Raw genomic sequence first — 23,142 nt, forward strand, 5'->3', positions numbered from 1 at the left:
AATTGCCACAAATCAGGTGGCCAGGCCAGACAACCGCCGTCAGGAGGAGCGGAGTGGTGTATCATCGTTGCGATGTCTCCCTTCGTATATTTGTGCATCGGTGCATCGCGTCGTTTTCCGTTGCACGGTGCGTTCTGGATGAGCACAGTCGCACCGCTTCTACTGGAGAGTTGTTTAAAATGTTCAATTTGTGCATCAGGTATCCGCATCTGCCATGGTTCGTGCAGTGGTTGCGGTTTAGGATTGACCATGAACTTCGTGGATGATCAAACCCAGGGGATCTCATGCGTTACAGCAGTCAGGCCAGGCACTGAACTAGCTGACGCGTGCACCAAGTGGGACACGCGGCCGAGAAGAATTCCGTCACGATTAGATGAGCTCGTGTGCAGGCGCTTGACAATAATAATAACAATAACATCATCTTCTTGGTTCTTTCGGTAAAGTCACGTAGAAGGGAAATAATAAAATAATAAACATAAAACAAAATAAAATACAATTCTCACATTGTATTTGAGAATAATAAAATATTAAACATGAGGGAAATAATAAAATTATAAGCATAAAACATAATCAAATACAATTCTCACATTGTATTTGAGAATTGTATTTTATTATGTTTTATATTTATTATTGTATTATTTCCCTTCTACGTGACTTTACCGAAAGAACCAAGAAGATGAATCCCTGCAGTCACGAAAGCTTTAAATCGAAAAATAACATAAACCTCAAATCCGATGGAGTTCGTACTCAAAGCGGCGTCATTTGCGCAAGTGCATCATCACACGCCGTTGCGTAATCCCCAACACACGACGGCGCACACGGATTGAGAACATGTCGTTGAGCCGATTCATGAGCACCCGAAGAAGACCCGCGCGTGCGAGGGAACAACACTCTATCCCATGCAGCAGGAAACTAGATGGCATGAAGTCCGTACTTTGCTGGACCACATGTCGGTGATGTGCACGTCTTCTTGGAACGCTGGGGAGCCGGAAAAGCCCTCTGTACCAGCGTGGACGGCACCCTCGTGTTCACCTTCTGAAGCGCTCGCTCGTCACCGCGGCGTGCGCGATGACCACCACCACCACGTGACTTTTCCTTCGTGTTGTGCGCGGTGCTCTTAGCGCCACAGCGCGTGGATTTGTAGCGGTTATTTTCATTTCTTTGCTGGTGACTGTGTATTTCATATCGAAATCGCCTCCAGTGCTGTTGCTGCTGGCGGCAATAGAAGTTGTTTAAAAGTCAAAAGTCTCCTGGCGAGCCCAGGGAAGGGCACCTCCTCAACGCTCACGGGATGGAAGTTTCGCAACTTTTGTGTGAGCCACCACACCACCGCCGCTGTCTCCACGGCGCTGAGTCACAGGCAGCCACGTGCAGAGCCACCAGCGCTCGGCTACGATTGATGGATTGCTGCTTCGCGGCAACGGCTTGGGGAGGCTTTCAGCCAGCAGTGGATAAACCATGGCTAACGATCTACCTCCCGTTTGATCTCTAACGACAGTTTGACCTTCCTACCTCGACCCCATACCTACCTGTTCATCTCCCCCTCCACCTACCGACGTCAGCATAACTCAAGTATCATGTTTCAGATAAATAAGTGTGTGAATAATATACAGTACTGCAATCCCCTGGAGACAATCGTTGAACCGTAGCGTCTCTGATCTGCTCCTGTAGGTGGTGCAGTGGAGGAGGTTTCAGGACCGGTTCCTGTAACAGAATCAGAATATTTATCGTGGATACATCCGATCAGCTGTGACGCTCTTTCTCACACAGGTCCAGCAGGGGCGGGTGCAGAAAGTTCCAACAACAACAACAAGAAGAAGCAGTGTAAGAAACGGCCAGAGTGCAAAGTATAGGAAAGGAAAGAAAATAACAAAAAACATACAAACATACATACATAGGATCAAGTAAGATCAAGTATATAAGGCAAGGCCGTAGCTATGGAGTCAACATTGGGTGGGACCAAATCTTCCAGGGGGTCTGGGTGTCCCCCCCCCCCCCAGAAAAAAAAAATCTAAATTTGAAAACGAATTTCCTTTCTAAAATATAAAAAAAAATTCACGAACACATGGGATGGACTTTTATTTTATTTTTTACAATAATGTCTAATAGTTTATTGCATTACATTGCTCTGTTTTTTCTTTTTCTTGTTTCATTGTATGTAATGGCAGAGATTAGGAATTAATAAAGTACAACCATAACCACAGTCATATAAACATAAATATATTTTATAGCAATATATTGCGGGGAGACATTTTGAGCATATTTGAATATTGGGGGGAGGGAGGATGTGTCCCCCTCCCCCCAATATATATATTATAATTATGATTACGGCCTTGATATAAGGTGGCATTCTCCACGTGCACGGTTGGGTTATACAGTTCAGGTACCACAATAGCAGTGTACAGCGTGGACTTGCATAGCGATGTCTAAATGCGACCGTATCTCAGGACGCTGTACAGACACAGTGGGGATACGTTATTAATACTGTGTAGTTAAATATAGAGGGAGAGATAGGGAAAGTGTTTTAATGTGCGATTGTATTGAGGGCGCTGTGTGTATTCTTGGTGTGCTCTGGTGGGACTGCTTTTGCGGTTGCTTTGCTGCCTTGCCCATACTTGGGAATTGGTGGACCTATGCAATATCGCACTTCTATACTTTATTTTATTTACTTATTGTTTGTGATCGTCTTACGTTTCCGAAATTTTGCACTCCTATCGTGTTTTTGTATCGTTTGCTGTTGTGACTTTCTTACCCGCCCCGGATGGACAATCTGTGGAAAAGGAGCTTTGTAGTCCATCGTATTTCTCCAGGATGAATACAGATTCTGATTAAAGAGTGACAGTCAGTCATAGGCAGACGAGAAGAGTGAGGTCTTGAACCTGGATTTAAACAGCGACAGGGTTTCGACAACACAGATGGCTGCGGGAAGGCAGTTCCAGGCTGTGGCTGCAGCAGGGGAGAATGAGTCACTTCCCGTTCATGTGATTAATTATACCTGGCCGCGTGAGCAATATAATAATTTGATGTTTACACATCGCACCAGGTACTCGTTTGAGGCTGTCGACTTAAGGAAGGCCCAGGACCGTTTCAGAATACTCGTCACTGATGTTGGCCGTGAGTTGGAATCGAACTCGGGTGTTCTGAGACCCAAGACAAAGCTCCCCCGTATAGCCTTCACAGACTTGGGGCAAGTGCTGTCAGCGAGCACATATGAAGGCACACGAGAGGGGGTGGGTGGTCGGCACCACGCCCGGCCAACAACAAAGACAAAGATCCCGCGTGTAGCCGCAACAGGCCGTTGGGGCAAGTGCTGTTCGCGAGTAGCACCTATGAAGGCCGGAACGACGCACAACGCAGCTTGCACCACACAACACACGCGCCGCTCATCCGCACGCGCGCACGTGAACCTTATGTCATCGTTAGGGAGGTGTTCGGGGGGAGGGTTAGGGGCGAGTCACTTCATGCGCCCCCCCCCCACCCCTAATCGAATTAATATTTACGTGCTAGCCGACCAATGTGAGTGCGCGCTTGGGTCGGGGCTGGATTTTCCTCGCGTCGTCTGCCTCCACGCCCCGCCCCGGAGTGAGCGAGGCGGTGGAGGAGGAAGAGGGAGGGGGCCGGGGAAGACTCGCGTCTGGGTCGTGCCCGCGCACTCACGCTCACTCAACACACGCGACCCACGCTCGCAGCGGTGGCGTCCGCGTCTCTTGGAAAGAAGTAGTTCGTGGGTGGGTGGGTGGGTGCGTGGGGAGGTGGCGATTGTCAGGTTGGGTCAGGGAGGGCTGCATCGCGCCAAGACCTGCTAGGAGTTTGGAACTAACTCCACGCGTAGCGCTCGCTGTGGGCGAACGCTCTCCCGGCTGCTACCTGGATTTCCGAGCTGCTATGTCCGACACGGGGCTGGTGGCTGCGATACGTGAGTCCTCGCTTATTCGTTTGATTGCATCATTATCATCCGTCATCATTCGTTATCATCAATCGTGAACGATTAATTTCTCACGCGATATTTGCCGGAACGCTGCGATAGTACGCACTAGCGGCGTAAGGCACTGCCACTCGATCGCAAGGTACGCCTATCCAAAGTAATCCTGTGTTATTGTACGCTCTATTCCTATGAACGGGTTGAATCTTTTAAAAATTTGCAGATGCTAAGGAGAAAATAATGCGAGTTGAATGTGTCGTTCCAAAATCATTCCTGCAAGAGCGTTTCCTGACTATTCTGGCCGAAATGAATCACTGTCAACCATCATGATGGCGATTAAGATAATTGTTCATGTAGATGTCCACTTCTAGAGGCTGTGTACAAGGAAGAGCATCAACCATCAGAGACACCTGTCAAAGTTGCGGATGACACTCAACAGCAACACGTTCACTGAATATGGTGACACAAATCCCTCGTCCATATTTCTGTTTAGGCCGTTGCCCTTTCACCCCCGCACGTGCGGTTGGCTACGTACGGTGCGAAAGAAGTTCAACATACGTACACTGTACTTACGCATTCACCGTGAGCCGTGATCGATCCACTGCTGGATGAAGGCCTACCGCAGCCGTCGCCCTCTCTCGCGGTCCGACGCGTGACGATGCTGCAATCTTAACGAGCGCGTGTCAATGAAGTGCTTGAGTCAGATGTTAATTGATTAATTAATATTAACAGGGGGAGTGGCGCGCTCATCAATGCGCCTGCAGGGTTCTGAGCGCGACAGCCAAGGGAACGATTCAGTTTTGCGACCCTCCACTCGTGGTGTTGAATGCGCTTGCTGAAGTAACAGAAAAACAGGGTATGGATAACAAAAAAAACACATCAATGCTCTTCAAGTAGTTAATTGTAATTTGTGTATGCTATTTTAATTGACTAAACTTATCCACTGTTTTGACCACGGCCAAGGGGTTGTTTGTAAGAACCCACGGCGCGGTGTGAGAATCAGTCCACAAGACTCAAACGCTGATCAGTGGCATCGATTTATAACACCGCGTCTATATTACTATCATCATCATCATCATCCACCATCAGTCACCAAACATCATCAGTCACCATCACCATTATAATCATGCCCTTCATTTACCACGAGGTCTGTAAGGGATTAGATATATGTCCGCTGTGAAAGATAGATTTACAGCAGCATGCAATCTTATTTTTATATTGCACCGAAAACACGAACTATTGAAAACCGCGGAATTGCAAGCGCGTGTTGCTATCGTCGTCACGAGTCTGCCCTGAATAAGGACCACTGCCCGAAACGTTGGCTTATACTGCGTGATTTACACGGCCGATTCTCACGGCAACGGAATAACACGGCGGGGAGATGTTCACTACCTCGCCTGGTATACAGGAGGTCGTGGGTTCGATCCCGACCCTAAAACGCCAGCTCTATGTTTGGAGTTTGCGTGTCTCTCTCTCTCCATGTGGTCGCGTGGATTTTTCTCCGGGTCCTACTCCGGCTTTTCCCTCCACATTTAAAATCAACATCACGTGTCCAGAGTATTTGGCTGCTACCATACAACTCCACGTGGTGATGATGATGATGATGACGAGCCGCTTCTTTGGGCTGTCATTTGTGACAGCCGAGTCGCTTCTGTAAAATAGCGATGTAGCTCAGTGGGCCTGACCTGGCAAAATTTAAAATAAAGCAGTTTCTAGTTTTACAGGTGACCACACGGGGTTCACTCCGACTCGCAGTGGCACAAGACGCGGGGTTGAGAGTCTAATAATGTAATCGGTGGGAGTCTAATCATCGATCTGAGTGTAATAATCGGTGCTCAGGCGGTAGTCCTGTAAAGGAAGCGATCGTATCTATCCGTGCCAGCTTTGGAAGTCCCCTCAAACGTGCAATTGACCAGTTCGCATGCTAACCCAAGTTATTGTTAATTATGGCGGTATCGTGGTGGTGGTGAATTATTTTGGTGAAGGGGGGAGGGGTGGGAACGGGCGGGGGGGGTCTAACATAATTACAGGCAGCACTTTGTACCGAAGGAGACGCATCGAGACCATGAATTGCCTTTTGCAAGGGAGACCTGGGTTGGAGCAAAACATTCTAAAAGGAAAATATGAGAGAAAAGCGAAAGACTGGCAAAAAAATACAATTTGACATAGCTGTATGCGCACACACTAAAAGTCGCGCTGAGTTTGTTTTCCAGCCGATGTCAATCGTACTGTCGCGTTGTTTTCCGATTAGACGAGATGCAGAAGGCAGTGCAGCAAGCAGGTTGTTACAGCAAGGGTGATTTCAGCGTTCTCCTCTCTTGTGCGTGGCTTTTCTCCCGGTTATCTGGGTTTCATCGCCTCCCGCAACGATATTCAAGAGTTGGAGTGTTTCATACATCGCTCTCGGAACATTGTGCACGAATCCCAGTCATATTCTCATCTACCGTATGTGTACTGTACGTGCGTGCGCAGATACAAAACTCGCTCGTTCCCCACACAACACGTGCGCGCTGCCGTATTTATTAACATCGTAAAATAGCATTTCTTTGCAAGGAGGTATTATTGCAATGAAATCATGTTCACTGGGTAATCACGCGCTTAGTATCGCGATGAATGGGTGATTCGTATTAGGTGTGACCTGGTATTTTCTAGTGGTTAGCGCATCAGGCTGTAGACCTGGCAACACTGATTCCCTAACTAGGATAACATCAGCGGCGATTGATAGATACCTGATCCGATCCCGGACGCATCACTCCACTGACCTGCGTGGTGAAGTATGGCCAAACAGCCCCGGAATTGTGAAACTATTATCCAGCAGTGGATTGACAAAGGGCTGTCACGTTCGTTGCTGTTGTGATTGTGTCGCTTGCGACTGTCTGGATTGGGTGGGGAGCGGTGGTGTAGCGGTTAGGGCGCTGCGCTACGATCTCGGCGATTCCCGCTCACGGCCAACACCGGTGACAATTATCTGAACCCGTACTGGGCCTCCCCTAGGTCGACTCAGCCTCAAATGAGTACCTGATGTGGTGTGTAGTAAACATCGCCACTAGGGAGAGAAAGGCGGCCGGGCGTGGTCCTGGCCACCCACCCCCTCGCGTGCCGTGCCGGCCTTCATAGGTGCTCGCTAACAGCGTTTGACTGAGCAGTCTGTTACAGGTTATACGGGGGGTCATTGTATTGGGGGGGGGGGGAGAGCCTTTTCATCCAGCAGTGGATAGACAACAGTTACCGATGGAAGTGATGATGATAATGATACTTGTTATGAAAGTATTACGCTCTCTGTAATCGCCCATTCGTGTTGATCCCCTGGACACCTGTGGAAGGACGAGATGTACATAGCTCATCGGATTCCTCCTGTACAAATAAATATCCTGATTCTGATCCGAGATCTATCTGAATAGATGAAGAATCGTATGGCTGCGTCGCCAAAGTGGTGCACGAGCAAGGCGCAACACAAACTCTGGCATCTCTGTCTCGGTGCTGCGTAGAAGGAGCATCCCCCGAAACGTCGAATCTGATATCCGTTTTCTCTTCAGACGGTGTTGTTGACCATTTTGACTTCCCCTCATATAGGCACGCTGTCTTCCATTAGCTCTCGCCTCTTTGTGAATAATTTATTTCGTTTGTTATTATTTTGGGGTAAATACATGCTCATGCCTGCCGTGTAGCAATTAGCCAACGTCGAGATGAATCAAACATTACGGGTGGATTAGTCGTAATACATTTTGTTGATAGTGATGTCCTTAATTGGAGACCGGGCGAGACTAATAACATTTGTCGCTATTGTATTTTACGAGTAAATTAATCTTCCTTTGCGCCTACTTATAACCTACACACGATGGTTTACGCATTCATGAAAACGATAATTAATGAGTGTCGTTTGCAATCCGGGGGATTGTTTAGCTAATTATTGTAATTGTTGTTTAAAATAAATAATCCGCGGAATTTTCTTCTGAACGTAAACGTGTTAAAATCTAAAGTAATGAATCTTGATTTGAAAGTAATTAATTACGAGCTATACAATATTAACATCTCTATACAAAATAACAACATTGTCATTTATAACTCAGGCTGATGTAGCCTCTTCTCGTATATATGTATATGCGACATCAACATGATAATACCATTATTAATATTACGGAATAATTGCAATTATTTTTACAAGAACTATTTTCGAAAATCCGCAATATATTTGTTAATGTTATGTATTGTTATGCTACAGCCACGTATGTATCAAAATCAAACAGCCCGAATATGCTATGAGTGTCGGTCCTGCACACACATATATATAAATGCCGTGTACACAAACATTGCATTGTGTCATTTAAATGTATATCTGTTTACATCTCTATATACAACTGAACATAAATCCATGAACATTGACATATTGGGCACACAATCCGCATCGTGCATTTTCTGTGTTTAAAGTACATGTACAGCATTTTTAACGTGTATATATATGTGTGTATGTATATATGTGTGGGGGATCGGTGGCGCTGTGGTTAGCGCACTGCGCTCCAAATCCGGCGACCCGACTTCGATTCCCGCTCACGACCAGCAATAACACCGACAGCGAATATTCTATCTGGTCTTGGGGCCTCCGCTAGGTCCACTCAGCCTTAAGAGGGTACCTGACGCGATGTGTAAACATCAGAACCGAGGAGACAAAGGCGGCCCGGGCGTGGTGTTGGCAGCCGGCCGTGATCGCTGCTCGCTTACAAATGACAGCACTTGCCCCAACAGTCTTTAAGAGGCTATACCGGGAGGGGGTCTTTGCCTTTGGTTGAAACACGCATCACCGCCTTGGCAATCTGCCCTGTCGCCCGTAAGAGACACCACCGCTATGTGCCCCCCGCCTCCCCCCCCCACATAAAAAATAATCGGACGAAATGCCACATTCGCTCAGGACAGCAGCACTTGAACATTACGATTCAGGAGCTCGTAACGCGACGATGCCGATGGTGGTGATGGTGAGATGATGGTGATGTTGGTGCTGATGATGATGACGATGTTGGCGATGGGATGGTGATGATGAATGAGAATGATGATGCAGTGGGCTCACACGCTCGCTGACTCGTCCGCTTCAAAACCCAGAGCCTGAGACGGCAATCAACAACACCTGAGATCGTGCGAGCGATTGGTAACGCTGCGCGGCGCCTTATCTCAGCGTGTGCCTTCTGATAACAAGTCATGCGTTCGTCAACATATGTGTATGTGTGTGCACATATGTGTGTGTGTGTGCGCGCGTGCACATTGTGTGTGTCAAAGTGGGGAACGGTATCGCCGTGGTTTGCGCACTGCCCCAACAGTCTGTTGAGGCTACACGGGGATCTTTGCCTGTGCGTCTAAATGCCTTCATGCAGCAGCCGATTGACAAACAGCTGTATATGATGGTTGTTATGATCACAATGACATCCCGACGCCCTTATAATCTGTCACACGAATACCACACACACACACAACTCAGACCTTCCTTTTGTGTGTTTATATTTCCAAGGTATGCTTTGAATTAATGCTGCATCACGACGTGATTGTTATAAATTCATGTGTCCGTGTGTGTATGGGGAGCGGTGGTGTAGCGGTTAGCGCTACGCTGCGCTACGAACATGGCGACCCCAGTTCCATTCCCGCTCGCGGCCAACACCCAGTGACGATTTTCTGAACCGGTCCTGGGCCTCCCCTAGGTCGACTCAGTCTCAAATGAGTACCTGGTGCGCTGTGTAAACATCGCCACTCGGGAGACAAAGGCGGCCGGGCGTGGTGCTGGTCACCCACCCCCTCGCGTGCCATGCCGGCCTTCATAGGTGCTCCCAAACAGCACTTGCCCCTACAGTCAGGCGAGGCTATACGGGGGGATCGTTCTGTCTGTGTCGTGATGGGGAGTGGTCGTGTTGCCGCGTGTGGTATCAGCACATGTACTGTGCCGCCTCTATATCCACTCAGCCTTAAATGATTACCGTTACTATGTGCAGCGGCCGGGCGGGATACTTGACATACACCGACCTTAATAGTTGCTCGCAAACATCGCTTGCCCCCGATAGTCGAAGCAGGCTACACGGGAAATGCATCGTCTTTGTGATACATTCCGTGTTTGTTTCTGTTCATTGTGTTTGTTTGTCTTGGTGGGGGGTTGTTGTTGTTATTGTTGTTGTTTACCTGTGCTGACCCCATCATCGAGACGCCGCCAGGTGTGTGGATGGCCACAGGTGGCAGGCGGTGTCCGTGTCGCGGCAGCAACGCCCTCGACTCGCGCGCACAGACGACTCGCGCGAGTCTCTTCTCGTGGTGCGTGGTGACAGCGGCAGCAGCAGCAGCAGCGGCGGCGGCGGTGGTGTGTCTCAGGGGCTAAATGCCAACAACGAGTACGTGTGTGTACGTTGAGCTTCTTTCGCACCGCACGTAGCCAACCGTGCTGCTAGCCACGACGACGAGAGGGCTTCGGCAGAGAGAGTTCGTGGAGTATTTCTGTTCCGACTCCGTTGAAGAAGCTCAGACCACCGTGGGGTTACCGCGCGGTCCGTAGCTTGGGTTGCACGGCCGCAGTATCGCTGCCTTGGCTGGTCTTTAATGCATCTCTTTGTGGCTCTATGAATCTCTATCCGTCTCCTCCATGTGTCGCTATGTGTGTCTCTGTGTATATCAGTGGGTATATATGTGGCTCTATGAGTCTTGTATGTATCTGAGGGTTTACTATGTGGTCCATAGCTTAAGGTTGCATGGCCACGAGTCGCGTTATACTGCGGCTGCGTCTTTAATTCGCTGTTCACGAAGGAGGAGTCCGCGCATCGGCCTGCTGATGTTGTGATGTGGTTGATGGTTGCACCGCCGGTGTCTCCGACGGGGGAGGAGGAAAGTGAAAGCCAGGAGGAGGTCCCGTGATGTCTGGAGCTCGAATGAGGAGGCGCTTATTCTGGACGTCCGCGTTGGTCCACTCTCGAATTAAATCGAGATTGGAAACGAATTTCTTTCGAACTGCTTTTAGTGTTTAGTTTGTTGTGAAAGAAGTTCAACACGCACACCTACACTCAGTGGGTGAGTGCCTACGATGGTGACGGCAGCAAGACCCTCCTAAGGGAGATTGAGGCGGAGTGTCATCGGCAAGCCACACGTGTTCACGATTAGTCGAGTAACCGACGAGACGTCGAGTCGGAGGCGGCGAAGTGCTCCAGTGGCCCACGGAGAGACTCGCGACCAGCACCTGTGGGCGTTGGGATGAAGCGTTGCGCTCTCTCGCGATTCGTCTGGTTGGGTGCTGCTGCACGATCGTGGGATGTGTGCCGATGTCTCCTCGGTCACATCGAGGCACCTTGATGACACGGGGGTTCTGTATGGGATGGGACGAGGGTTCTGTATGGGACGAGAGTTTTGTATGGGATGGGACGAGGGATCTGTATGGAATGACACGGGGATTCTGTATGGGATGAGATGAGGGTTCTTTATGGGATGAGACGAGGGTTCTGTATGGGATGGGACGAGGGTTCTGTATGGAACGAGGCTTCTGTATGGGATGAGACGAGGGTTCTGTATGGGAGGGGACGAAGGTTCTGTATCGGATGAGTCGAGGGTTTCTTATATGATGTCGTCATTCGCAACAATCGCTACTTATAATGGAATAGCTGTGGACTTTTCCAAGTTATTATTTTATTATTAACGTTTCGGACAAGGCCAGGGGCTCTTTTTCAGAGTGGAGAAAGCAGATATCATTCTAGATTTGAAGCTTTCGTGACTGCAAGGCATCATATTCTTAGGTTTTTTCGGTAAAGTCACGTAGGTAAAACATCAAAATTAATGAAAATAAAATAAAATAAAAACAAAAATCACGACGTTTCGGAGGCAACACAAGTCTCCGTCATCATAATTTTGATGTTTTACCTACGTGACTTTACCGAAAAAACCTAAGAATATAAAGCAGATATCGTCAACAACGCCACATTAGGGCGCTACGGTGGCTAGCAGATGTTAACTCCCTCGCCTGGTGTACAGAAGGGTGTGGGTTCGATACCGACCCTGACGATGCCTGCTGCTGTATATTTGGAGTTTGCGTGTCTCTCTTCCCGTGGTCGCGAGGTTTTCCGGGTTTTCCCTCCACATTTAGAATCAACATCACGCGTTTAGAATAATTGGCTGCTATAAATTCCCACGATGATAGGCCACTTCGTTGAGCTATCATTTGTGGCCAGGTCGCTTCTGAAAAAAGAGCGATATAGCTCAGCGAGCCTTACCTGGTAAAGCGTATAGTTTTAAATTTCGATTTAAAGCTTTCGTGACTGCAGGGATTCATCTTCTTGGTTCTTTCGGTAAAGTCACGTAGAAGGGAAGTAATAAAATAATAAAAATAAAACATAATAAAATGATTGTGGCCGAAACGTCGTGAGAATAATTTTATTATGTTTTATTTCTATTATTTTATTACTTCCCTTCTACGTGACTTTACCGAAAGAACCAAGAAGATGTATAGTTTTAGTTGAGTTTCAATCTGAGTTTGAGGCCCGGTAGCACAGTGGTCAGCCCGTGCAACTTGCAATCAGAAGGCGGACAAGTTCGCATGAGTCGATTCAGTCCTTCGTTTTTTTAAGAGCTCATAAAATAAATACCAACTTTGTGAGCACTCAGAAGGAGCTGCCCTGCAGTCCGCCATAGGAATGTAGAATTGTCACTCCTGAGATGAGCGTCGCTTTAAAGTTTAAAGGTCCGTGTTCCAAAATCAGACGTCCTTACGTAAACACACACACGTAGAGCCTTTAATCGATTGTTGGGGCAAGTGCTGTTAGCGAGCAGCACCGATTAAAGCCGGCACTGCACACAAAGGAGTAGGTGGCCAGCACTACGCCCGACCGCCTTTGTATCCCCAGTTGGCGATGTTTACACGCCGTCGCACCGGGTACTCATTTGAGGCTGAGTCGACCTCTGACAGTACACACACGCAGCCACACAAGGACACTGCTTCGCACACGGACACGAACGCAACGTTCGCGAGTTCTGCTGGGTTGAACGAGTGGTTTGTGCACGCTACCACGGAACCGAGCACCTGAGTTTATTTGCACAACAAACTTGAGTCCGCTACCTCGAGGGGTGTTCACGAGGTATCTAGTGCGTGCGTGCACGTGTGTGTGTGTGTCTTTGTGCGGTGCTCGCTAACAGCAATTGCCCCAAAAGTCTGTTGAGGCTATATGGGGTTCTTTTTATTTTTGTGTGTGTATGAGCAATGTGGTGCTACCGTGTGGAGCGGTGGCGCAGTGGTTAGGGCAATGCGCTACAAACCCCGAGAAATCGGTGACGAATATCTAAACGAGTCCGGGGCTTCCCCCTTGGTCAACTCACGTTTACATGAGTATCTGGTACTGTTTATAAAAAAAACACGAGCCACTAGAGAGACAAAGACGGCCGGGCGTGGTTTTGCATATACACGCCGCTCGTGTGCCGTGCCGGTCTTAGTGAAGTTCTCATGAACAGCGCTTGTCCGAACAGTGTGTTAGTGGCTGTGTAGGAGGGGGGTGGTCTTTGTGAGCTACAGTGGGGGAGTAGTGGCGCAGTGGTTGACGCACTGCGCTATACAAACCCGGCGAAGCGAGTTCCATTCGCCGACCACAACTAACATCGGTGCCGAGTGATATCCAAACCGGCCCTGGTTCAGATGTCAGCGGCGCGCCGACTGTGTTTTTTTGTTCCGCTGTAGAGGATGCAATCTGGAATCTGGCCAATGTTGAACTTTTTCTTTCGAGTCGTGTGGCGCGGTGACGTGGCTGAGCGGGAGCTCGCTCACCTTTCATTGCAAGAAGTTCACGGTTCGAAATCTCCCTCGGCCGCCCTGGTGAACACTCCGCGGTCGCATTGCCCCACGGACACTGCGTGTCGCCCGCTTCACAGCGTACGGCTCAAGGTCCCCGTGATGTCGTTTGCGAAATAGGGGAGGCCACGTGTGCCGTAAATTACCTAATGGGGGGAAAACACCCAGCATCCATCGCCACCTGCCGCGAAGCACGGCGCCTTGGCGTCACGGCCTGGCGCTGTGAGAACGGCCGCACGTGGTCGGACGTCGCGCCGGATGGCGAAGGGCCGGTTGGTCAGCGGCGGCATTGGAGTGGTCTCCATGAGTCTTGCGACCAAGAGGGAAGAGAAGACCTCGAAGCAGACGGTGGGATATTGTGAGGGCAGATCTGTAGGGTCTCTGTGTGAATCTATAGGTCTCTGTGTGAGTTTGAGAAATGATTGTGGGACACATCATGCGAGGGCAGATCTGTAGGGTCTCTGTGTGACTCTATAGGTCTCTGTGTGAGTTTGAGAGTTGATTGTGGGACAGATCATGCGAGGCCAGATCTGTATGGTATCTGTGTGACTCTATGGGTCTCTGTGTGAGTTTGAGAGTCGATAGGGGATATTGATTTGTTTACGCGGAGTGGCAGACGCGCGTGGGAGACGTTAATGCTCGCCTCGTTGATTAGACTTTAGACGCTCGGCATTGGATTCCCGCCTGCCCAACAGAGGCGGACGAGTGCGGCGGCGTCGGCGGCGTCGGCGGCGACGATGGGAACCGACGAGGAGGAGGAGGAGGCGGCGGCGGTGGTGCCGACGGCGCCGAGGGCGTCTCCGCGGGCTGCGCGGGGTGCGGGAGGCCCATCCGGGACGCGTTCCTGCTGCGCGTGTGGCCCGACCTGCGGTTCCACGCCGCCTGCCTGCGCTGCGCCGAGTGCCGCGCGCAACTGCACGAGGCCCGCTCCTGCTTCGTGCGCGCAGGCCGCACCTTCTGCCAGCGGGACTACAACCGGTATGGGCCCCCCCCCCTCTCACGGCCCCGCACGTGCGCGTGTGTGTATGTGGGGAGCAGTAGCGTAGCGGTGAGTGCGTTGCACTACGAACCCGGCGACCCAGGTTTGATTGCCGCTCGCGGCCAACACCAGTGAGGATTATTTTAACCAGTTCTGGGGCCTCCCATAGGTGGACCGGTGCAGTATGTAAAGAAAAAACGTCGGCACTGGGGAGACAAAGGCAGCCGGGCGTGTCCTGTAAATCTTGCATCATTTTGCAAATCAACCAGCAATGGGTCGACAAATGCTGTGCACGTGTCGGAGTTACTACTGAGTGGTGGCCGTGCTGCTGCTGCTGTCTTGCCCCTCGCCTCATGTCGTCACCCCTCTGATCCTTTCCTCTCAATGTCCCTTCTCTCTCCTCTCTCCCTCCACTATCCTCCCTCTCTCTCTCTCTCGTCTTACTTTCTCCCCTCTCTGCTCCCTATTCCCTCTCCTTTCTCAAAACCATCTCTGGTCTCACCGCATCTCTCTCCTCCGTCGTCCTACCTATCTCTCTCCCGTCTCTCTCTACTCTACCTCCTCCCTTTCATTCCTCCTTCTCTCTGCTCCCTATTCCCTCCCCCCCTACCCCCGCTGCCCCTACACAGTCTGTTCGGGGTCAAGTGCTCGCGCTGCTCGCTGGGTCTGAGCCGCACCGAGCTCGTGATGCGAGTGCGCGGCCGCGTCTACCACCTCGCGTGCTTCCGCTGCTGGGCGTGCGCCCGGCGCCTGCTGCCGGGAGACGAGGTCTCCCTGCGCCCCGCCGGAGAGCTCCTGTGCAGGGCGCACAGCCTCCCGCCCCCACCGCACCATCACCACCACCACCACCATCATCACAATCATCATCACAGTCATCAACAACAGCAGCAGCAGCAGCAACAGCAGCAACTCAACGATGCGCATCTCGAGAATAATCACCATCACCCGCATCACAACCATCACCACCACCATCATCATCCTCACGTCCATAACCAGGGCCACAACCATCACAACCATCACAACCATCACCACCACCACCATCACCAGGAGCGCCCCGTTGGCGTGCCGTCGCTGAGGCCTGACAGGGCTCACAGGGGCCCCGGGGAGAAGAGGGGACCAGTGCCACGAGCCTCGTGCGGGGACCTGCACATGTCCGGTACGTCGTCATGTGACATGCACATGTCCGGTACGTCGTCATGTGTGATGTGCAGGACTGTGAGGTGTCAGGGCGGTTGGTGCTCGAAGCGTGGTCCCCTGTACCTACTGCCGGTTGGTCCGCAGGTCGATCTGGACAATAACGACAGCGTTTATATACCTTTTGTTTCGGACATCAATTAATATTTAAAATTCACTTTCTGTAAACTGCCCTGATTGAACTATCCTAACCTCCCTAAAAAAACGAAATCTTATAGCTGCGTACATTTTTTTGTTATGTTCCGGTAATGTGAATAATTTAGTACGAGTGGTATTTAAAGAGAGAAACTTGTGCATTTTGTCACGAGGGGTGGGGGTCTGGGCGGTCTGCGGAAATGTTTGCATCGGTTCAGTGGTTCGAGGGCCAAAAAAAGTTTGAGAAACAGTGCACTAGAGGAGCCGAGGGTGGATGGGGGGGTAGGATTCTGTGTGGGGGTGGGGGACACGAGACCCAAGTCCCGTGATGCAGTTCTCCAATGACGTGAATGAATTTCTACTGTTAATCTAATTCGGTTTGTGGTGAAATTTATTAATCACGAGCAGGTTGGGATCTCATTGAAAATGCTGAAAAGTGCCCAAAGGAGTGTGGGGAGGTGCCAGTGTAGAATTGCCCCGAGAGACGGATGTGGTGTACGATAGTAAAGCGGCTACTAGAGCAGCGTTCTTCATTGCAAGGCCCCGCGGGCCATTGGTGGCCCCTGGTGGCCTTTCGTGCGGCTCCAGAAAATACACAAACAGTGAAACACCCCACGGTGCTGTAAAACCCCAATGGTGTCAAATGTGTGGCGGTCCCCACACCGACGTCTTATCGGCGAAAGCGGCCCCCCCCCTCTGAGGGGCACTGCACTAAAAAGAGCCCCGCATTTCATCGAGCCCTGCCTACCCCGCCCATGCCCCGTGGCCTCCGTGGCCTGTGCCAGGCTCGGGCAAGGCGAGCCGGGTCCGCACCGTCCTGACGGAGCGACAGCTGCAGACGCTGCGCACGTGCTACGCGGCCAACCCGCGGCCCGACGCCCTCCTGAAGGAGCAGCTCGTGGAGATGACGGGCCTGAGCCCCCGCGTCATCCGCGTCTGGTTCCAGAACAAGCGCTGCAAGGACAAGAAGCGCACCCTGGCGGGGCGGCACGACGGAGAGCCGCCGTCGCCGGACGCCAAGACCGTGAGTCCCGTCCCTTCCACGTGACCTCCGCAGCGCACGCCCAGGGCCCCTCATTTCCCACGCCAGTTTTTTTTTCTTGGGGGGGGGGGTGGGACTCCCTGCTCCCTGTGCTCGCCTCGAGGCGGCATTTTTCGCTTAATGCCAAACTTTTCAGGAAGGTGCCTGCTTGCTCACTATATCATCACGACCCATGGGCCGATACCCCATAGCGGGTGTCCACCGCACATTCCGCCATTTGTTTCCACTTTCCTCTGTCTTGTGCCAAAACGCTCGAATCTACTACTTACTACAAGCGCGTTAGACGAGGACTCGCCGCGCTTGACTTGGTGGGGCGGTGGACCCTACTGAGAAGTTCCTCTATGTTGAACTCTTTATATATGTTATTCACCATATTTCGCACCATACGTAGCCAACCGTGCTAATCGGGGGTGTGGGAAAACGACAACAAACTCAGCACAGAAGGCAGTTCTAAAGAAACGAGTTCTCGATCTCCATTTAAAAGTGACTGCCGTGCGCTTCCGCTGCACTCGCAGTGCCTGCAGGGCCTGGAGGGCAAGGCCCTGGTGGCGCGGAGCCCCGTGACGCAGGACAGCGAGGCGGAGGCCGAAGCTGCCGGAGCCGGCGGTGGGTACGGCGGCGGCGGCGGCGGTGGCGCCGTGGCGGTGCGCGCCTCCCCGCAGCCCCCCTCGTGGCGAGCACTCGCCGCCTTCGCCCTGCGCGCCCAGCTGCAGCCCCTGCCCTCCACCAGACAGGCGGTACGTGCGTGCGTGCGTGTGCGATGTGTGCATGTGTACGGGTGTGCATCGCGGGATGCGGTGGGGGTGTGGGAGGCAAAGCGGTGGCTGCTGTGTGGAGACAGGCGCACGGGACCACCAGGGTCCAGGTGTACCCCGGGACGGGGGCGTACGTGGAGGTAGGCGTGCGATCGAGACAGATGTATATGGATTGTAAGGTAAGGTAACCTGGAGAAAAGTTGCATATGCCTGGAGGGAGAGGTGCTGTCCGAGGTGGCTGTGCTGGCATACAGGGGTATCTCTATACAGGTGTTTACCGAATTGAGGTATACGTAAAGCTACCAAACCCGAAGCCGCTTCAGAGTTCCAAAGCTTTTGTGAAAAAGCGCGATTTTGTCCCCAGCTAAGATTTTCCGGCTTCGTTGTTTGACTCACGATTCGGGGACATTAACTTTTTATTTTGGCAGGTAAGGACACACTGAGCTACGTAGCCCTTTTTCAGAAGCGGCCTGACTATCACAACTGACATTTCATCGCAGTGGCCTATCACGTGGAAATTTACAGCAGCAGCTAAAATTCTCTAAAAGGGCAGTTACCTGAACAGCGGGCGGGGCTGAATGAACAACGGGCGGGGTCACCTGAACAGTGGGCGGGGCTACCTGAACAGTGGACGGGGCTACCTGAACAGTGGGCGGGGCTACCTGAACAGTGGGCGGGGCTACCTGAACAGTGGGCGGGGCTACCTGAACAGCGGGCGGGGCTACCTGAACAGCGGGCGGGGGGACCTGAACAGTGGGCTGGGATTCCTGAACAGTGGGCGGGGTTTCCTGAACAGTGGGCGGGGCTACCTGAACAGTGGGCGGGGCTACCCGGGGATATTTGAGTGGGTGGGGCTACGTGAAAGTGGGCGGGGCTCAATGGTTGCTTCCGGCTCACCTTTGCGTCCTGGTGGAGCCTCGCGGACTCGTGCGTGCGTCTAGGGGGTGAGGGTGTACACGGCGGCCCGCTGCCAGGCCGCCAAAGCGGAGTCCGATCCCTGGCCCGTGTTTTCCGGCGCCGGCGCTGTGCCGCTTTGCTGCTTCGCTGCATTCGCCCCGTAAATATTCGTCACGCGCACTCTCCAACATTTGCCTCGCGGCTTTCGCGCACCGATGCGATCGCAAAATAACTGCGGCATTGCCTATCGCACGGAGGGGCTTAGGCGGAGTGTTTCTTCAAAATCTGTCTCATATCGTTTGCTTTGGGTGCCCCTTAGGGTTGCGGAAATGGAATGATTTGTGTTTCACCCCTCACCCCCTCCGGGAATTTGATCAAATGTCACGACTCAGGGCTGCCGTTTTGGGTCAGTGTCGTTGCAGGCGAGTTTGTCCGGCTCGGTCTCCTGTTGGAACTCTTACATTGCCCTCATGGATGTCCCGGGGCTCTATGAGCGACCAATAGGGCGCCACGGTGTCAAGGAGATGTTGACTACCTCGCCTGGTTTACAGGAGGCCGTGGGTTCGATCCCGACCCTGACGCCTGCTGTATATTTGGAGTTTGCAGCGTCTCTCTCCCAGTGGTCGCGTGGATATTTCTAATGGGTCCGTTCACTACACGTTTAGGATCAACGTCACGCGTTCAGAATATTTGTCTGCTACACATTTCCACATGATAGGCCACTTCGTTGAGCTGTCATTTGTTGTCAGGTCGCTTCTGAAAATCAGCTGCACAGCTCAGCGGGCCTTACCTGGTAAAATTACAAAGAATCGTTGAGTTTAATCGTTTATTGTGGTTGTTGTTGTCGTGGTTGTCGTCGTTGCAGGCGAGTTTGTCCGACTCGGGCTCCTGTTCGGACTCGTCGTCGGCGAGTGACGTCACCCTGCTGCCATCCCATCTGCCCGACACCCCCACCAGCCTGGCGTCAGACCTCTGCTCCGAGTCATAACCGCACGCGGTTTCACACACACCCCGGCCCTTCCAACCTACACCCCCCTCCTCCCACTGCCACACCGCCAACCCTCGCCCGCCGTTCCCACTGGGCATGTAAGGATGCATTCATTTGGTCTCGTTTGTGTTGTGTTATCTGTATCGCCTGTCTGGTTTGTTCTCCGTGGTTACCTTGTCTTGTGCAGTATGTCTGCTGAGTAAGGTCTTGTTTGTTCTAGTTGTGTTCCATGTCTTCTGTCTGTTTCTGTGTTATTCTTTTGTTCTGTCTCAATTGTTCCGACTCATGTCCTCTGCCCTTGTTCTGCCTCATCTGTACAGTCTCCTTTGTTCTGTCCCGTTGTTATTTCCATTTCGCTTGCGTTGCTCATCTTGTTTGCTCCTTCTCGATCGTTCCATTAGCCTCCGTGTAACATTTGCATGAAATGTGCACGTGACGAGCTTTGTAATTGAATCGATTCTCGCACGCGCGATACGACGACGTCCGTAACAGTACCTGCGTGATAGTCGATTCTGATCGATGATGCGTCGTTACATGCCCAGCCTCTGCACCACCTGGTGGGGAACGCCACGGCCCAAGGGCCGGACGCGGTCCATTCCTTCGTTTCACACGGCCCATTCATTGTGTACAACCCGCCACGACACGAGGCCCACCACTTGTAAACCGCCCACAAACGACACCTGTCCATTACTGCGAGCGCGTTGGCCGCTCTAATCGGGTACTAGAGGGGAATATTTTAGTGTCGCGCTCAGCCATGCCTGTACATATCCAGCAGTGGTAGAAGTGACTGGGCTGTGTGTGTGTGTGTCTGTGAATGTGTGGTTGACTGCCAAAGGTATTTGAAAGTCATATTTGGTCCTGAGTAAGCAATAGGTTTCCCATCCTTGGTCTGCACCAACCACCCTGCACCCCCTCGACCTCCTACTCCTGCTGCACTTCACAGCTCGTACACCTGCACACAGCTCCCACACCTGCACACAGCTCCCACACCTGCACACAGCTCCCACACCTGCACACAGCTCCCACACCTGCACACAGCTCCCACACCTGCACACAGCTCCCACACCCCCGTTGGTGGCGTCCCTGGAAGACGACGCAAGACGCACGGACGCTCTCCCCAGCTCGGCTTGCTCTGTGACATCGCACTCGGTCGCCCGCTCGCTCGCGTAACATCGAACCTCCGGCTCCGCTCTTGAGGTGACACAGCTGGGCTGGGAAATCTTTGAGCCAGTAATCTTCTCACTGGCCCCCACCGATCCTCATTCATGGATGGGGGGGGGGGTTAAAAGGGGTGGGTGATCCAACGGTCTGCGGTTGCTGTTTGGTGTTGTGGAGTCCGAGCTGCTAGGATGACACGGGAAGTTGCGCCGGCGTGTCGCGTAAGTCACGGCAGGAACGAGTCGGTGCGACCGCGCGGCTTTTCAGCACGATGTCCGACGTTTTGCTTCCTGCAGAAGGACCCACTGCACAGAGTGAAACGTCGGACATCGCGCCAAAGAGCACGCGGTCCGTCGCGGGTGCGGTGTCGGGACAGCTGAACAAGCAGGCATACGGATCATTTGATGAAATTAAAAAATGACGATCGTGTAGATAATGTATCGGTGAATGTAAATAACATATTATATATTCCTGCTTTGATAAGGCAGCGGTCTGTTTACTCGTTCCTACCTTAGCCGGTGCGACACGTTCGCGCAATTACCCGGCGCTCACCCCAGGTTGCAATTGAATTAGCTACTTAGTCGCGTATGAAATTGCTGCTTCGGTGAATTCACACGATGGACACCAGGTTGATTAAGAACAATACTTACACGGGGTTGTTTTGTTATTTTATTACCGTCGTTGATATATCTGATATCCAACCCATTCATCATTTCCAGGATATCGTAGCCTCCCTTGCTGCAAACCTCTATTTTCCTGAAGGCCTATAGGCCGAAACGTCAACAAATGTATTTCATTGGGTTCACCTGCACTTAATGTATTTCAAACCGTCACCCAGACTGATCTACTTATGCAACAGCGGTTGTGAATTGGCCACCGATGCTTCTTTTAAATCTAGATTTTAAACTCATTTCTTCAGAGCTGCTTTTTTGTGTTCAGTTCGTTTTCCTTCACCCGCACCTCCGATTAGCGCGGTTGGCTACGTACAGTGCGGAAGAAGTTCAACGTACATCGCAGTGCCCGTGTACAAAGTCAGAACCCAAGAATTGCGCCCTCATGTCGACTGCCCTGCTATAGGAGACAACGCAGCTTTGGATCATAAATGTGATTGGCTACCTAATAGGGGCATTGGCAACCAATCAAACCGACCACAGTACAGGTGTGCTCTACGATTGGCGACTGCTGCTGCGTAAAGCAGCCCGCAGTTAAAACAACGCGTGGAGCTCAAACGACTAAAACTCAGAGGGGCTGGCAATATCGTTCCTGTTGCACCTAGAATCTAAGACTTTTGCGTGTTCCTTCTCCCGGTGACAGTGAACACACACACACACACCCCATACACCTCCCTGTTCTTATCTTAAATTCGCATTCACGCAGATGTAATGGGTTCACGCGGTTGAGGAAGGGGTTGGGGGGTTGGGTTGGGTGGGGGGAGGGACATTACCATCCCCCCCAACTTCTCATCGATACCAAACGTAAACAAGCCAAGTGGTTGATACCAGGGGCTAAATGTCGCCGCTCTTTTTTTCCCGTAAACGCTGCTATAGCTAGCGGCTGGCACGGAGTACGGATCACCGGCGTAAGGCACTACCACTCGTGTACCGGGTACACCTATCAACAATAATAATAATTAAAATGTTCTTGCACCTCACTACATTCCTATGATTCTATGAACAGGCTGATCTAGAGGAGCGTTCTGGTTCTGTTTCGGCTGCAACGAAGCGCTTGGTTGAGACTCGTGGTGGGGAGCAGCGGTCGCTGCTGCTGCTGCAGAGTGGAGTCCCAGAGCACGTGGAGGGAGGGGAATGAATGACGGTGGTGGGGGGGGCAGAGGCCGACTTCGTTCTGGCGAAGGGAGAGGGAGTGATCGCCTGCAGGCCAGGGCTTCATTTCTCACTCAATGTGTTCCGGGTCGCTGGCTGACTGGAGTGTACGCGGCACGCGACTACCACTGCAGTAGCTGCGTCGAGAGGTAGACTCACTGGATGTGGTGTGCCGGGTGCCTGAAAGGTTTCGGGGAGGAGCCCGCTGAAATGAAGCCCTGCTTGCAAGACTTGTACGTGCGGCCGGATTCACATGTTACTGGCAAATGGTTTTCGTCCAATTTTTTTTTGCTGGGCGGGTGGAGGGGGGAGGACTGCCGCCGACGTTTCGGATCGTCGCCACTGACAGATTGTTGATTGGCAGGCCGAAGAGTTTTGGCAGATTCACCAAAAAAAAAAGTTTTTTGCTCATTTGACCCGGGGCACCCGGCGGTGTGGAGCAGCATCAGCAACGGGACAATG

At 51.8% G+C, this 23,142-nt stretch overlaps 1 protein-coding gene across 1 annotated transcript; it reads left to right on the forward strand.

The window, feature by feature from the left end:
- The first annotated feature begins 14,012 nt into the window (after positions 1 to 14,012).
- Positions 14,013 to 19,747, forward strand: LOC144950287 (insulin gene enhancer protein ISL-2-like). The gene is made up of 6 exons (XM_078880365.1): positions 14,013 to 14,057; positions 14,365 to 14,687; positions 15,318 to 15,844; positions 16,803 to 17,041; positions 17,575 to 17,796; positions 19,577 to 19,747. The coding sequence occupies exons 1-6, from the start codon at positions 14,013 to 14,015 to the stop codon at positions 19,697 to 19,699; spliced, it is 1,479 nt and encodes a 492-aa protein (XP_078736491.1). The 3' UTR covers positions 19,700 to 19,747.
- Positions 19,748 to 23,142: the final 3,395 nt, after the last annotated feature.

This window comes from Lampetra fluviatilis, chromosome 3 (assembly GCF_964198595.1).
Source record: "Lampetra fluviatilis chromosome 3, kcLamFluv1.1, whole genome shotgun sequence".
In the NCBI taxonomy this organism is placed as follows: domain Eukaryota; kingdom Metazoa; phylum Chordata; class Hyperoartia; order Petromyzontiformes; family Petromyzontidae; genus Lampetra; species Lampetra fluviatilis.

What these genes read in the sequence shown, in the direction of transcription:
- LOC144950287 (XM_078880365.1), top strand. Translation starts at nt 14,013, where the DNA reads ATGAGTCTTGCGACCAAGAGGGAAGAGAAGACCTCGAAGCAGACG. An exon ending in AGAAGACCTCGAAGCAGACG is followed by an intron (nt 14,058 to 14,364) that starts GTGGGATATTGT and finishes CTCGTTGATTAG; the next exon opens with ACTTTAGACGCTCGGCATTG. An exon ending in TGCCAGCGGGACTACAACCG is followed by an intron (nt 14,688 to 15,317) that starts GTATGGGCCCCC and finishes GCCCCTACACAG; the next exon opens with TCTGTTCGGGGTCAAGTGCT.